Source organism: Mustela lutreola, chromosome 15 (genome assembly GCF_030435805.1).
Source record: "Mustela lutreola isolate mMusLut2 chromosome 15, mMusLut2.pri, whole genome shotgun sequence".
NCBI classification, from domain to species: domain Eukaryota; kingdom Metazoa; phylum Chordata; class Mammalia; order Carnivora; family Mustelidae; genus Mustela; species Mustela lutreola.
In genome coordinates, this window is record NC_081304.1 from 34,731,278 (window position 1) to 34,748,151 (window position 16,874).

General features: G+C 50.9%; 1 protein-coding gene across 5 annotated transcripts in view; it reads right to left on the reverse strand.

The window, feature by feature from the left end:
- Nucleotides 1–361: 361 nt before the first annotated feature.
- The window catches only part of TBX4 (T-box transcription factor 4), a 31,604-nt gene continuing 15,091 nt past the window's right edge, over nt 362–16,874 (reverse strand). For 4 of the 5 annotated variants that reach the window (XM_059148087.1, XM_059148089.1, XM_059148090.1 and 1 more), the window contains exons 5-9: nt 16,234–16,381; nt 5,236–5,388; nt 4,187–4,275; nt 3,811–4,046; nt 362–2,568 (exon numbers count right to left, since the gene is read on the reverse strand). In XM_059148087.1, the coding sequence (XP_059004070.1) occupies nt 1,949–2,568; nt 3,811–4,046; nt 4,187–4,275; nt 5,236–5,388; nt 16,234–16,381 (1,246 nt within the window). In that variant the 3' untranslated portion in view covers nt 362–1,948. The remainder of the gene's footprint in view (nt 2,569–3,810; nt 4,047–4,186; nt 4,276–5,235; nt 5,389–16,233; nt 16,382–16,874) is intronic. The other variant, XM_059148091.1, reaches the window with a different exon arrangement.

Here is a 16,874-nt window from a genome sequence, read left to right on the forward strand (position 1 = left end):
CTCTTCAGTTCCTTGTCTGAAGAGGCCACACAAATCCCACCAAGAATTCCCTCCTGCGTAAGACCACCTCTCCCAAATCACCAGGTTGTGTGTTGATTACTAAAAGGGGACGAATTCTGGTGTCTTGCCTGCCTTGCCCTTCTGGGGTCTTTGTGGGCCCTGGAATCCAGACCCGTCATCTGGGGAGTAACATGAGAGCAGAGGTACAATTGTTCCGTTGGTTCTAAATTCCTTCACTCGAGGCTCAGAGGCTCCATGGTATAAATGCTCAGAGGCACAGAAAAAAATACCAGCAAAGGGGACACTAAGACCATTGCCGAGCCAAGAAATGACAAGTCAGTAGTAAAGAGCATCCACACACTTCACAGTTGTAAAATGGCTTTATGTTACGATATGTAAAATAAAATGTCCATGCTATATAACAAAACACTTGAAGTTCCATATCCCCTGTTGGCTATTGTGTCTTCTAATATAGTTTAATCTGTGGTGGGTGTATATTTATATATAGATAGATTTATTTATTTATATATTTATTATTTATTTATTTATTTATTTATATGTTTTCTCTAAACCATTCTTAGTTTTTAACATCAAATGTGTAATAAAAATTTAAATAGATGTCTTTTCCAAATACCCCCTCCAGCATTTATTTTATTGTTTATTCGTTTGTTAAAAGCAAAGCTGAGTTTGACATGTGGCCTGCGTTTGTGAGAGAGAGAGAGAGATATTTATTTATTTATATAATATATAAATAGCTATTCAGCATGCAAAGAGTTTAGTGATTTCCCAAATTAGATTACAGAGTTCACACCAGCCGCATGGATGGTCTGGTGACTTTCCACGCTGAAGAGCTGGGCTGGGGGACGACACGATCCACCTCACGGGAGAATTATCCTCGCTTCTCTGAGCTCACTGGCTGAATGTACTGGAAGAAATGAATGTTTTCTCGATTCTTGTTTTTATTTCTGTCGGGCTTTCTTGCTCCAAAGGCGAGGATTTTCTGGGAGCTGAACAGGCTCTGCCTGGCAGCAGCTCCAATGTGGTCTCCTGGGGACGTTGCCAGGTGAAGTGTGTTTCATGATGGCCAGTCATCGGATGCAGATGGTGCCCGAAAGGCCGAGTCTTGTACACCAGAGAGAGAGTGGGAAACTGGATGTCGGGGGCTGAGGGGAAGGACTTTGTACCATATTAAAAAACCTGAATGATGACAGAGATGCTATTGGTCGCATTTTCCCTCCTCTTGAAGGAAAAAACTAAAATGTTTTAATACCCATCAGGTGGCACTTAGCACATGACCTTCTCTGAAAGTCATCCCTCAGACCTTGGGACTCTAGGGATCAATTTCCAGGCCACTGACTGAGCCGTGAGCTCTACTCCCAGAGAGCGCTTTGTGGCTTAGCTAAGCACACGCCTCAGGTCATCTCACAGACTCTCCAGAGGCTAAAAGAGGGGCCCCCTACTCCCCAGACAAGATTTCCAGCTTCTCTTGCTAACAGAAGGCCAGGAACTCAAAGATGTGCACAGAGACCTCCCACCCCAGCAATGAGAGTCTTCTCCAACCTTCCCTACGAGAGAGACCTCATCACCTGGCCCCTGAGTGAATCAAAGATTATTTTATCAAAACCTCTCTAAGTAACTCACATGAACTCTCCACCCCCGTCCTATCCATGCACCTGTCAGGAGATGTGAGGTAACAGTGGACCCAGGTACCAGAGCCAAAATCACTTCTTAGGTAATTGTGGTTTTCTTCCTCGTCGTGGCCTCAGCTGTATGTCAGAAGGCGGATATTCTCCAAACGTAGGCACGTACACAGGCACACATACATGCAGACACACACGCAGACACCCTCCCCTTTGAAATACCTTCCCGTGTTTCTTGGTAGCGCAGGCCACCCACAGAGGTTAACACCGGATTACCGTGGTCCTGGGGCTATCAATGGACATGGGAGTCATCCGTCAGTCCAGTTCTCTACCGTTCCCATTCCTGAATGATACTGTAAGGAAGCTTCCCGGGACAGGGAGAAGCTCTGAGAGTAGAGAAACTCGTTGGCAGCATTCAGGTGTGGAGAGGGCGGCTTCCTCTCGCACACGGCGGGGAGGCCGCGCTCCCTGGGGAAGGAGGCAGTGGGGCCCCGCTCCCGGACCTGAGACTGTGAGAGCTGATTGTAGACGCTGAAGTGGGTGTTTCCCGGCGGCTGGGAGCTCTGAGCAGAGAGAGTGGGCAGCCGAGGCATCATAGTGGTGGCGGTGAAGTGGGTGGGGAAGGACTGGTAAGGCACGGTCTCCATTGTCTGAACACTGTAGCTTGTGTACGGGGACACTGACGTCCACATGTTACAGCTCAGCGGGGGTGGGGGCAAGTCGTCCACCCCAGACACCCCCGCAATCTCCGGCCCCGAACCTGAGTACATACAGGCTTCTCTTGGGGTCACCTCACTGCAGTAGGAGGGGCTCAGCATCTGCTGGTCGTAGGGAGGGGGAGAACGGAAATAATGATCTTCTCCCACTGCGGGGGGAGCTTCCAGATAGGATCGCTTGCAGGGTAAGTCCAGATGGCGGGCACTGTCTGCTGGAAGACAGAGAAACCTTCAGGAAGAGCCATTTCCACCAGCCCAGGGCCTAGAACCCTCTTCTTGGATGCCAGGACAGCCTGCCACTGTCACTTAGGACTTGCCCCTCAGCCCATGTGGCCATGGCACTTCCAGAATCACTTTAATCAGCTACAGCTTTTATAAGGTGGCAGCAGCCAAGAAGTGGTCAGATTATGGACCCTGCTCAGAGGCCACAGGGGACACCACATCAGTGGACACGCAGTGATGTGGTCAGCCAGGCGGCATATAGCTTTCATCCTTTGCCACCATGACTCCTGGGAATAGGAAGAGGCCTTAATGTGCCCTGGCATTCTTAGCCGAGGCCCACCCTGGCCAAGGAAAGTGGAGGCAACTGCCAGGCCAAACTAGGCCCAGAGGCCACATCTGTGTGAATTAGCCAGAAAATTAAAGCCACAATGTTTCTGCCTTAATCCTCAGCTCCCAGGAAGGCCTTTGCAAGCCAAAGATACTTGCAGGCACGTTCCTGTTGCTTTTAGAAGAGGAAGTAAACCCTACATGTGTTCAAAGGAGTCCCAGCATTGTTATAATACAGATTCCAACCAGTGTTTACAAAATGGAAACGGAGCTGATAATCAGTAAAAGGTGACTTGGACTTTTAAGGCTAAGCTGATACTCTCTTTGGGGAAAGATGACATCAGCTGCCCCAAACCATCTCTGTGTGTCTTTCGATGTCCTCAGCCATGACGGCTTGACTGTCTGGAGCGGCATATCCTCTGGGTCACCCCTGTTTTAGGATTGAGGGGGCTTTGATAAATGATAGCTCCAGTCCCCACACCTCTGGACCCTGAGGTGTCGGCCTCCTCGCAGACTTAGAGACAAAGCCCATGTGACTTCATGTGATATGCCCACCCCATGAAGGCTCTGAGCAATGGCTATGAAAAGCACCTGGCACTGGGCAGGGGTACCCACCGGGGTCCTGGGGACATGAGGCCAGAAGGGGTCTGTGAGGATTAAAATCAAGAATCCACATCCCTGCACTAAGCCGGCCATGCTCCTAACCCTCCAGGTTTGTTCTCCCAGGCCACTCGATAACCAAGTATGTGTGTGTGTGTATGCATGTGTGTGTGTACATGCACACATACACGCATAGGTATGTGCCCACACGGCATGAATGTTTGCACATATGATGGAGAGTGTTTGTAGAAAGAGCTTTACCCCTTGTCTGACCCTCTAGGGCTGCCAGCCTAGAAGAGAGCTACCTCGTCTTTTCAGGCAGTGGTAGAAGAGGCTGGAGTCCCTCTGGGCTGGAAAGGTGTTGAGGGGCAGGTCCTGTGGCTCAGCTGTGGCGAACTGCATGTGAGCCCCGTTCTCGTACTGGTAGTGCTGGAGCGCCTGATGGGCACCGTGCAGGGGACTGACGTCGGGCTTGGCTGAGAGCTGGGTGGAGACGAGCCTCTGCCTCATGATGCTTTTGGAGATCACAGGATATTCTTTGCTGGCGAGGCGGGGAGGACAGGGACAGGAAGACAGGAAGAGAGTAAAGATACTTTGAGGGTTTTACCCTTCGTTCTCCTGAACCCAGTCTGCACCCCGACTCCCGACCCGCATCCCGTCCCCTGGGCCAGGCAGCCCCACCTCTGCAGCCGGGCCACACGCAGGTCACTGTCGTCACTGCCCCGGAATCCCTTGGCAAAAGGGTTGTTCTCAATTTTCAGCTGTGTGATCTGTCAGGAGAGGACACACAGAGTCACCATAGTAGAGGACTGAGCTGGTCCCCCTCACCTGTCCCAGACTGTTCAGAGCTCTGGGCAGAGTCTAAGGGACGGGGTACACCCCAGCCCTCGGCCAGCTGGCCGGCAGCCTGGCCGAGTCCTCCCGGCCCTCTCCATCCATGACTGGCTCCTTGCTGCCTCCCATCCATTCTCCTCACTGCAGACCTTCTGACTCTGCCTCCTGTTCTCCTATCTGTGTGCCTCTCACAGCTTCACATCTGTGTCACCCCATCCAGGGCATCTGCCACATCAGCTTCTGAGGGACCATACTAAATGCAAATCTGTCACTCTTCTGCCTGAAATCTGCCACAGCCTATGGCCCTTCCTCAATCCCCCAAGCCGACCTGGCCAGTCCCTTGCACGATGTGACAAGCCCCCTGAGAAGTGTTGCCTGGGCAGCGGCAGAAGGACTGGAGAGAATGGCCCATGCATGGCCCCAGAGGCAGTTTGGGGCAGTCAGGCTGGGGAGGGGCGTGGCAGGGTGGGAGGTAGACCCATCTGACCACTGGCTGACCACAGGCTCAGTCTCCCGGCTCCCACACAGCTGACCATGCCCCGAGGCTCCTTTCCCCAATCTTTCCCCTTTCCTGGCAGGCCCTGAGTCCGATCTTTGAATCCCAGCAAGGTCAAGAAGTTTGTAGGACAAAACGGCCTAACACTCAAGCCACAAGGCAAGATCCACGCTCTTGGTTCTTATAGTGCCGACTTTGTCCATTCCCCATAATTAGTTCGCACTGGAGATTTAGGAATCTGGTCTCCCTTCTTACTCAGCATTTGCTTTCTCACTGCTCCGAGGGACAGTCCAGGTGTCCAAGGCGCCTCTGCCCCGTGCATGGGGGCTTCCCTTTCTGCCTCCCTGATGGCACAGAAATGCCAGGCAGGGTCAGCGGTGGGGGCTGGGGATGACTATACCTTGTGATTCTGGTAGGAGGTCACAGAGATGAAGGAAGTCTCTGGGAACACATGGGTGCAGAAGGCTGTGTTTTTGGAGCCAAAAGCATTGTTCTCATCAGCCTTCACGATGTGTAGCCTTGGCTGGTACTTGTGCATGGAGTTGAGAATGATCTGGAAGACAAGGGTCTCTTTCTGAGCTCTAGGTCCCCACCCCCTCGTCCCTGGTCTCAGTCAGCTGGCCTCAGGCTGGCTTTCATGCTCCTAAAAGCCCAGGTTCCAGGGCCTGACTCCTGGGACAGGCCAGAAAGGTGCCAATGCTCCCAAGCAAAGAAGCAGGCTCCTGGACCCCCGCTCAGCCTCCACGGCCCCCGCTCAGCCCCTCTGCTCCAGAACGAATGCCTGGCCCCAAGACCTTCCTGATGGCACAGATGTTTCACTGCAGTAATGGAGAACTGAATAGTTTAAAGCCCAAGTGACCTCAGCACTGTGTAGCAGGTGGAATTCCGAGCTCATGCAAAGGCCCAGGGTGTCACGGACTCGCTGTGTGACCTCAGGAGAGTCACTGGACTTCTCTGAGCCTCAGTTTTCATATCTGTAAAATAGGATCCTAATTCGTAACTCATCTCCCTCAGGTTTCCTGCTCCAGCTGCCTCTTTACCCTGCCCGTCCTGTCCTCTCTTGCCTCTCCTGTTCCTCACCACCACCGCCCCACGCACTGCTGTATGACCCGCTTTTCATAAAGATGCCCGCCAGGGTGTGCAACATAGGGGAGGAGCAGAGGAGAGTGTCCCACTTGGGTTTTTTTCATCTGTTTCAACATGTGCAGAGGCCTGCTGAAGGGATTCTGGGAGACCCAGATGCATCCTGCCGGCAGACCTGCTCAAGGCTGCCCACAGCCTGGAGGGAAGCTCCGTCATAAGCTACAGTTCCAGGTGCCAGGGTAGGAGATAGCAAAGTTCTAGAAATAATGCCACAGAAGGCCAGAGGCCCCACACACCTACAGGCCTTTGAGGATTCCTGGGGCTGGGGAGGTGGGCCGACCCACCAGACCAAAAGAACCCAAGAGGCCTGGCCCTGGAGCCCTGGGAGTAACATACAGTAGTTGCGGCTCCAAACCTACTTCATTCGGCTGTGCCCCACGGTAGCGGCTGCATCATGTGCCATTAAAATGTATTTTTTATCGTTGACATTTGCCAGACGCCCTCCCTATTGGAGGCAGGACCAGGAATTTGGGGCATTTTATCAGCACCGCTGCTTTTGTTAACCCTTTGGCTCCTATACTGGCTGGGCAAGGCTGGCCCTCTGGCCCCATTTCTCTCTGAGCTCCCTTCTCTCCTTCCTTTCCTTCTAGGGGTGCCCCTTCCTGGGCTAGCCCTGCTGGCTCCCATCTTCCCAGTTCCCAGGGACAGGTCTGGGGCCAGATTAAAACCCTGAGTGACCAGAGTGCCAGAAGAAGGGCCAGAATCAGACTCCTCTAGGGCACACCAAGGCAGAAGGGTTAGTCTAGGGAAAGGTGCCAGGTTCAGCACGGCCTGGGGACAGAGAAAGCCTAGGGGACAGGCACAGCTGAAGAGCAGGTGGGGTAGCAGCTGGGCCGTGGCCTCTGGCTCTCCCTGGGCTCCTCAGCTTGCCTGGATCTCTCCATCCAGCAGAGCTAGTTTTTCTCTCTTCTGCACTGGCTGTGACAGCCTCCTGTGACAAATCTCTGGACCCTCTCGGGGCAGATACAGAGCACCCCAAGCCCTCAGCCAGGGCCTGCAGCTGAGGACCCATTGCCCAACTGGGAGCCTGCCAGATAAGCAAACGCAGAGTGGACACAAGTCCTGCCTCAGGAGGCCTCAATGGACATCTGTTTCAAGAGGTTGGGGATAGGGGATGGGTCTTGGGAAACACCTCTCAGTCCCTTTAGGTTATTCTGCCACCCCGCACTGCCCCCCAGCTGCAGAAGTCCACAAAGGACCCAAGTTCCCAGAAGACCAGGAAACTAAATCCCTGGGAGGTGGTCAGGATGCCTCCAGAAGTCTCCAAAGTCCCACCTCCTGGCCTTTTCACATGCAGTTCCTTTGGCTTGATCTTCCGTTTCCCCCTCTCTCACCTTCTAGGGTTATCTTCTCTAAACCTGACTCTTCCGGGAAGCCTTCCCAGATCACTAGGTCCTTTTGTGAATCCCTGATTCTGAAACTTCCTCCCTACACATTGTCTACTTGGCTGTTGTGTTGCTCCCTAGTGGTTTCCTGTTCCTGCTTGTCCCTTCATTTAAACTGTGAACTCCTCAAGAGAAAAAGAGAAAGGGCCATATTTTTTTACTCCTTTTGTACCTCTGGGCTCCTTTACCCTCAGACAGGAACTAGTAAGTGCAAGGCAGCCTCTAAGGCATTTTTCAGGTAAAAATTCAAGACTAAACCTGTGCACAGCATGCTGCCATCCCCCGCGGCAGGACTAGCCCCTGGCCACTTGGGGAGAACACAACCAGTGAACTGACAGATCTAAGCAATGCCAGGACCCAGCACAGTGAGGCTGGGCTGTCCCTCAAGGATACCATCAGACAGATGACAGCACCCTTCCTGCTCCTTGGCCACCTGGGGAGTCCTAGGCTCTGTCAGTCTGTCCAGAGCCCTGGGTACCATCAATTCCCTACTCCCCACTGTCACTCACCTCCAGGTCCAGTCAGTGACCAAGTCCTGTGACTCCATCCACAAGATAAATGTCTCTCTGTTCCCACTGCACAGCACTGATTCAGCAACCCCCCCCCCCCGCCCCCGCCATCTCTCTCTGGGTTTGGGGCTGCCTCCTCCCTGTCTCCCTCTCCATTTTCACTGCTACACACCAAATCAGGTCACTCCCCTGCTTATAACATTCCGGTTCATCCAGACGGACTGTCCACTTGCTTTGTATTTCTTCCTCTTGCCTCCCAAGTTTTCCTCCCTCCATTCCTGCCAACATTCAGAGCTCAATAAATGTCTTATATTCATAATGCCACCTTTGATGGTTCCCTCTTGCCCCTTGGGATAAAGGCCAAACTCCTCAGCCTATCAGACAAGGTCCTTCATTGACTGAGGTGGAGAGATTGCCAAATACACCTTCTAGGGGAGGGACCCAGTCTGGCTGGCAGGGAAAACTGGGAAGAGAGAAAGTGCCAGATGTGAAGGACAGGGAGGAGCCATAGGGGGTTGCAATCCTGGAAAACAGAGAAGTCGGGAAGAGTCCAGAAGCTTCAGTGGATCTCTGCTCAGCGGCTGCAAGTCTTGAGCAAGCTCTTTCCGCCCAGGCAGATGGGGTCCCTATCTGCAAAGGGAGGCCTTCGACTAAGAAGTGGTCCCGAACACCCCTCATAACTCAGACACTCTGGAATCCATACAGGTGTCTGGAAGAATGTCCTGCTTATTGAACCAACACAATTTTAAACTGGTGCTTCCGCCCCAACAGCCCAGGAGAATGTGGAACCAACTCCATGACTCACACCTGGCTTTACTCGGAAGTTCCTCAGGCGCCACATTAATCTCCTTTGCCAGAGTCTCCCATTTATACTTGTGGCAGAGGACGTTGGGCCAAATGGACCAGCCAAGTCAACAAACCCCACTACATAACTGGTCTCATCATTGTTTTACAGACATGGGATTCATTACGTTCTGGCTACAATTCAGAAGCCTGTTCTATTTTAACAAATTGTGATAGCGCCAAACATCCATTTCCTCAAGAGATCACCCTAGCGTGCTTGGCCAATGAGGTTGAGATTTATCTGCATTAGAATCACAGAACATAAGCACATGGAGAGGCAGACCTTAGAAATCATTCTAGTCCAACCTCCTAATTTACAGATGAGGAACAGGAGGCTTGTAGTGGGAACGTGACTTGCCCAAGAACACATAGCTGGCTGGAGACAGAATCCTGAGAAGAGTCCAGATGGCCTTTGAGAGAGCACACGCTGCTTTCCACAACACGCTCAGAAATTAATGATAAAGTGTCAGCCCAACACTGTGAGAGACGAGGATTCACCAGGCCCTTATGTCCATCATGGAACACAGTGTATCTGGATGCTGGCCGCACAAATGTGGCCAATGTCCATTTTGTCATAGATTAAAACCAGATTTTCCCCTGTGTCGTAATTTTACTTTTAAGACCACCTTCTCCATCTTCCTTCTTACCCGCTCCGGTCCTGCGAAGAGGTAAGGATGGAGGCAGGTTCTAGAGCTTACACAAAAAAGAGGAAAAAACTGAGACCCAGAGAGGTAAGCGATTGGCTGAAAGAAGACCCAAACTAGAGCTGAGTCGGGCAGCCCATTAGCCAACTCAAGAGACCTCGGCCAGGTATGCCTTAGGCCTCACTCCCAGGGCAGCAGCCCAGGGGCCCGGAAAGCTTTCTGCCTTCTCTCACAGTCACTGCAGTGTTCACAGAGCATAGCCTATGTGCCAGGCCCTGTGCTGAGGAGCCTACCCACATCGAATAAGTAACTCTTTACAACATCCTTGTGTAGTAGGCATTATTATTGGGTGCATTAGGCACAGCCTAAGGGCACTGCAGCTCAGGGAAGTGAAGGCATCTACCCAACCTCAGACAGCCAGTGGGAGGCGGAGCTAGATTTTGGACGAATTCCTGAGCCTGAGCTCATACATGTCCCTGGCTGGAGAGCACCAGGCCCTCTTGGGAGTTGTACAGGGCATCTGTACAACTCCCCAACGCACCCAGCAAGGGCTCAGCCCATTGTCAGGGTGCAAAATATGTGGGAGAAAAGGAGGAAAAGAGGGAGATCAAGAGCCCTGGGTCCCCACCGACATGCTGACAGCATAAGCTTTGGAGGGAGTTCAGCCCCTGGTAGAGAACAAGCCTTCTCTAGCTAAATCCCACCGCTGTCAGCCAGTTCTCTCATTCACTTAGTGCTTACCAGCACCCAATGTGCCAGACCCCGTGCCAGGCACTAGGATACAATTGTGACTTAAAACCTTGTGGTTTCCTATCTAGTGGGGAAAGTCACGCAGTAATCCAAAAACTAGGCAAAAGTAAGTAGTGAGAAAATGTACTGGAACAAAGACTACATGTATTTATTTATTTTTTATTATGTATTTTAAAGTTTAGCCAATTTTTATCTTTAAAAAAAAATTTTTTTTTAATTTGTCAGAGAGACAGTGAGCAAAAGCAGGGGGAGAGGGAAAGGGAGAAGCAGACTCCCTGCTGAGCAAGGAGCTCATTGCAGGACTCCAGTCCAGCCTGAGCCAAAGGCAGGTGCTTAACCAACTGAGCCACCAGGTACCCCAAGACTACATTTATAATAGTGATGACTAAAATGAAATACCTAACTGAAAATATGTGGGTTCTGATGAAGAAAACTTTTGGGGAGGGGGGTGGTAAAGATATTTATTTATTTATTTATTTATTTATTTATTTATTTGACAGAGAGAGTTAGTGAGAGATAGACAGCCCAAGGAGGCAGAGCAGCAGAGGGAGAGGGAGAAGCAGGCTCTCTGCTGAGCAGGGAGCCAGATATGGGACTTGATCCCAGGACCCTGGGTTGATCCCAGGACCATGGGTTCAGGACCTACGCTAAAGGCAGACACTTGGGCGCCTGGGTGGCTCAGTGGGTTAAGCCGCTGCCTTCGGCTCAGGTCATGATCTCAGGGTCCTGGGATCGAGTCCCGCATCGGGCTCTCTGCTCAGCAGGGAGCCTGCTTCCTCCTCTCTCTCTCTCTGCCTGCCTCTCTGCCTACTTGTGATCTCTCTCTCTGTCAAATAAATAAATAAATAAAATCTTTAAAAAAAATAAAAAAAATAAAAAAAAAAATAAAGGCAGACACTTAACAATGGAGCCACCCAGACATCCCTGTGATGAAGAAAACTTGAAGACACTTTTGAAAAACAAAAAGCAGGCATCCACAAAGAAAAAGGCATTCCTATCCATCCCTCCCTAAGTCAATTTATAATTTTGAGTGATCATAATAAAAATACAAATAAGTTTCTTTTTTAATTATATGCTGATTCTTAAAGTTCATATGAAAAAAAAAAAAATAACAGATAAGACGAGCCAAGAAAACTCTGCAAAAGAAGAGCAATGGGGGACCAGCCCTGCCAGACACTAAAGCTTATCATGAAGTCTCAACAGCGAAGGCACTGGCACATGAACAGACACAAATTCAAGGGGGATTTAGTGTACAGAAATAACGCATCTGAAGCCAGGAGGGAAAGAGAACCAGTCAATTATTGGTGTGAGGACAACTGGATAGCTTTTTAGAAAAAAAAAAAAAAAGTTGGATTCACACCTCCTATTGAATGCCAGAATAAATTCCAAAAGGATCAATGGTTTAAATGTAAAACTAAATCCATAAAATATTGGAAGAAAACAGAAGAAATTTTCCTTCAAAGTAAGGAGTGGGTAAAGGCTTTCAGTCACTCAAAATCCAGAATCCATAAGGAAAAGAGCAATATTTTCAGTCAAAACCTTCTGTGTGGGATTACCCCTATAGGCGTCACAAGGCAAATTGCAAACTGGGAAAACACATGAGCAGTTCCTGTCACATATAGGGGCTAAGCCTTCCTCATTTATAGAAGCTCCTAGAATGGATAACTGCTCAAAAATCTGAGAGAAAAAATGAGCAAAGGATAAGAAGAGCAGTTCACAGAAGAGGAGAAAAGATGTTTAACTTCACTCAGAATAAAGGAAATGCAAACTGAAACTACAACCAGCATCTACAGTTCACCCCTCAGACTGGGAAAAGCCCAGAACATCTCTCCCACCTGCTAGGAAGGCTCCAGCCACGGCAGGAATACACATCAAAAGGCGAAACCATGAGTTACAAATCCAAACACCTCTGAGCAAGCAACTCGCTACACAGATACTTGACTCAGGTGTAAAGTGATCTATGTACCGGTTTAATTGAAAGAGCAAAAACGGGCATCTTCATTTCTTCAATAAGGACTGGCTACATGATTTATAGAACCATCGCACAATGAAATTCTATGAGGCTACAGGGAAAGGAATCAAAGGAAACTCTAGATGAACAGCGTGATCTCCATTTTATACTGTTTACAAAGCAAGGTGCAAAAAGCTTTTATAGTCTACTACCTTTTGCATATGAAAGAAAGGACTTGAGATTCTGCATCCTGCTCATTTATGCAAAAAGAAATGCCAAAAAGAAATGATTAACAGTAGTTAGCTGTGGCTGGGGATTAGAAGAAACTAGGATATGGAGAACCAGAGGATAAAAATGTTTATTACAAACATTTTTTAAATTTACTCATTGGTTTGTTTCTGAATCACGGAACTGTATATTTCCTATTCAAAAACAAATCTGATGTATAAGTATAAAATTCTAGGGGGTGCCTGTGTGACGCAGTTGGTTAAGCATCTCACTCTTGGTTTCAGCTGGGGTTGTGATCTTGGGGTCATCGGATGGAGCCCCAAGTCAAGCTCTGTGTTCATTGCAGAGTCTGCTGAGGACTCTCTCTCCTTATCCCTCCACCCCTCACCCCTACAATAAATAAATAAATCTTTAAATAAATAAAATCCTAACTGCGGTAAGGACTAGGACAGAAAGGTGGATGGCACGTTGGGAGCATGTAATGGGGACCCTGAACTGTCTCCCTGAAGAAGGGGCATTTGAGCTTAGATCCCAAGGCTCAGGAATAACTAGGTGAAGAAGCCCAGGGTCAGGGGAGGAAGTGGCACACCGAGGGGACAATGTTGTGTCACTTGGTGACCAAAGAGCCACAGCCTACACCCCCAGCCTGGAGCCAACCAGGCCTCTCGAACAGTTAGACTTACTGTATCAGAAATCGTAAGCTGGTCTCCCAACTCAGCAGTCTGGGAGTCCTGGGGTATAAGAGGTCTCTCTTCTCACACAGAAATGCGCAGACGCACAGACACACCCTGCTGCAGCCATTGGTTCCCTGCCTCCAGATCAGGAGAAAAGGTAAGACCCAGCCATCATCAAGTCCTGCTGTAGGAGACAGGCCCTACCCCAGGGAGGCCCTCCTCAATTTCCAGAAGCTGCTTCTCTTACCATTTCTTGGTGTCCTGGCCCAGGACCCTCTGGGGGTGGGAGGCAGTGCAAGTAGGAAACAATGGGCACCTGCCCCTCCCTAAGCAGAGGAACAGAAGTGGAGCTGAATTAGGGCCCTAAGGCAGCAGCCCTAAGGTGCTGCCCAGCACCCCCTGATCCTTTCTGCCCATCTCTGGGTTTAGGCTTACTCCCAAAAACTTACTCCCAGGGTATTACTGGTGGTAATACCCTGAACCTACCCCAGGAAGGAATAGAGGGCCCTCCTGGACTGCAACAAACACCCACCAGGAATTTTCTAGGGAGAACCTGGTCCTAGAACACATGGGCCATGTGGCCCAAGGGGTCCCTCTGGCCTGTATGAAGGACTAGCTGCCCTGTCCAGGCCTTCATTGGGACCCTGAACCCTCTCCCGGGGGTGGGCTGCAAATGAAAGGCAACAGCTAAAATCCCCAAGATACTAGGAGACCCAAGCCAAAAGTCCAAAGTTCACTTGGTTGAGAAAGTGCCTCGAGGTCCAGGAGGTTTTAAGGAAAACAAACTGTGGAGGTGAGCAGTGCAGAAGCAAGGGCTTGTTTGGGGCAGACTCGGAGCCCGACAGCTCTTTCCCAGGCTCCTGCACTGAGAAGCCAGGCAGGGTAACGAAGGGCTCAGCACTCCCACTGGAGCAGGCCAACAAGCAGAAAGCCCTGGTCCACCTGGCTTATCTAGGAATCCATCCTCCACAGCCCATGCCTGCATGGTCAAAAGCTGCTCCCTCTCCAGGGATGTTCCAAATAGTTGGAGATACCACAGCTCAAGCCCTGGGTACAGAAAAAACAGGCGGAGAAGCCAAAAGAACACTGGACTGGGAACAGGTATGGGTTCAAGACAGCTCCTTCACACCCAGCCCCTGAGATAATGGCCTTGTCTCTGGGTCCTGCCACCATACATGGGGAGCTGTCACCACTGAGCTGCTCATGCTGGGCAGATGCAGGGCTAGGGGAGGCTCTGCATCTCAGCCCTCTGCAGAGAGCTGAGTTAGTATGGGGAGTATCCCTATCGCTAAGGAAAGATGAGCTCCAGGCAGATGTGGTGAGTGTAGTCGGGGGCACCCCCAACATCACGAGCCCCTCAGGCAGCCCCATGGGCTCAGACTCAAGGCAATATGCAGGGTTATGGCAAACTCCTTGTGGACTCGAGAGCCACCGAGGAGCAAGCCAGGCTGGGAAGATCTACTGCTGGGCTAGGAAGGCCAGGTCTCTCTCCCACTTCTTAAAAAAACCCCACTTTTCAAGCACTTGAGTCCCACCCCTGCCACCTTCTGCAGGGGTTAAGGGTGGGGGTAAGGGTTTGACGAGTCCCCTCAGGCATCCCTGCAGCTGGGAACCATGGTAGCAAGGTGTGCCTCCACCATTCTCACCAGGACTTTGACCTCTGGGTACTTTGGACAGCTCACTCCAAGATCCAGCTCTTGCCAAGCTCTGTGCTCACCCCAGTGGTCAGTCCCATGGGGTCCCTGTGTGCAGTGTTGGGCAGAGACAGGCCTGCCGGGGAGGTTCCCACACACCCACCACAGAGGCCCTCATTAACTTCTCCACGTTGATGCCATGACTTGGGCAAGCAAGGGAGGCCGGGTAGGAGCCCATGGGGAGCGAAGTCTTGGCCAGGATAGTGCCCAGGAAGACCCAGGAGGCCCTTCTCTTCCTCTGTTAAAAGGCCCCGTGCTCTGGGAGGTGGGGGCTTGGCCCACCCTTCCATTAGATTGGTGGTTTGTCTCTGCCCCCATGAGAAGTGGGACTGCATCTTTCTGCCACCCCCCCCCACCACAGCACCTGCCTGCATCACATGAGAAAACCTGCACCCCTTAAAAACAGAAAAGTCAGGAGTTAAATACACTAACTAAGCTTTCTCCTAGTTGCTTGTTTATAGATTACCAACTCAGAAGAGAACTGAACAGACTCAGTAAATTAGAAGGGCTGCTTGTCTTATAAACCACTCATAAATGACCACTGCTGGCATTTTCCATGAGGAACTATGATTCAAAGGATTCTGATATGCATGGAACCCCTCAGTAACAGATTTAGGTATAAAAGAGGCACCTCCCTGCACCCCCAGCCCTACCCCTGTGTCCCCCACCACCAGCCACACCCTGAGGATTTCATGAACAGCCTGGGTAACTGCATCTATCAGCCTCTGCTGCTCCCGTGCCCCACCCCACCCCCACTCTGTACTTCCAGAGTAAGGATGGGTAGCTGAGAGGGGCTGGGCCTGTGCCCTGGCCGATAATACCAGGTCCCCAGACTTCAGTTTGCCACACACTTGAGCTAAAAATTTCCACATAAAACGCTTTTTGTGGGTCTGCCAGAGCCAGATGAGGAAAGAATGAGCTTTAGCAGCCTGGATCGGGCGTCAGCGGCAGCATCCCTGGAGCTGTAGAGTCTCCCTTGTAAGAGCCAGGTCCGGGGCAAGGCCAGGGAGGAGCGGCCACCAGGGCCAGAGTGAGGCCCTCCCTTCCAGAGTGCAGGCGCTGCCAGGCCAGGCAGATGGCTCACGCCAGAGGCCTCAGAACTCATCAGTGACTCTTTCCGAAGAAAGTTAACGTGTGTTAGGCTCCGGCAAGGCCAGATTTGGGGACACTGATGCAGAGAGAGTTTACCCATCATCATCTTCCTTGTCAACCGTTGCCATTTACTTAAAGCCTCCCACGTGCACGGGGTTTCATGCGCATTCTCTTAGTTTCATGCGCATTCTCTTAGTTAATTCTCACAACCGTGAAAGGTTTCCAGGTAAGAAAACCAAGGCTCAAGAAGGCCAAGAAACTTGCCCAAAGTTACCCAGCCAGTAAGTGTGAGGGGAAGGATGCAGGGCCTTGGGGTGGGGGGGACTCAGACCCTGGCCTCCTTCCTCACTCTGGCCCAGGCACGGACCAAAGCCCGGAGCTGGATTTCCGGAGGGGAGTCTCCACATGGCCACCCCTACCCAGCCCCCCACCAGCGGGGCGGTGCGCCAGGACTGGTTCTCAAGGCCAGGCAGTCTCTTTCTTACATGGCCGAAGGGGTCCAGGTGGTTGTTTGTGAGCTTCAGCTTCTGGAAGGAGACGAGCTGCCGCATCCAGTGGGCCCCAGTGGCAGGAGAATCAGGGTGGACATAGAGCCTTCCTGGCATGGCGGGCTCAGCCTTCCCTGCCACCATCCTGCCAACAGAGCAGACAGAACCACAGCAGCTGATTACTCTGGGGTCTGGAAAAGCCCAGATTCCCTGCCCCCTCTGAGAGCAAATCCCCATAAACCTGAGGGGGGCTGGGTGGGAATCACTGCTTATCCAATACTCTCAATTTAGGGCTCTGGGAGTTTGAGTGTTGGTCAGAGAGTGTGTTGAGGAGAAGCCACGACTCTGAACATTTTATTTCATTGCAGTATAAAGAGAAAGGGAAGTTACAGACAGATGTGATTATTTACTTCAAAGAATGGGGCTAATCACAAATATATTGTGGGCAGATTTAGGCACTCGTGTATACGTGTTATCCTTTCAATTTTGAAATGTAATTATTTATATTATTTGGAGGGAGCTTCTTAGAGGACCTAGACAGCTTTCAAATTGCTTGTCTCCAATATAGTGTTTACCCCCAAAGAAGTTAATTGGTAACTGTCCCCTCAGCTAGAGCCTCCTCTGAATGATAATTCAAC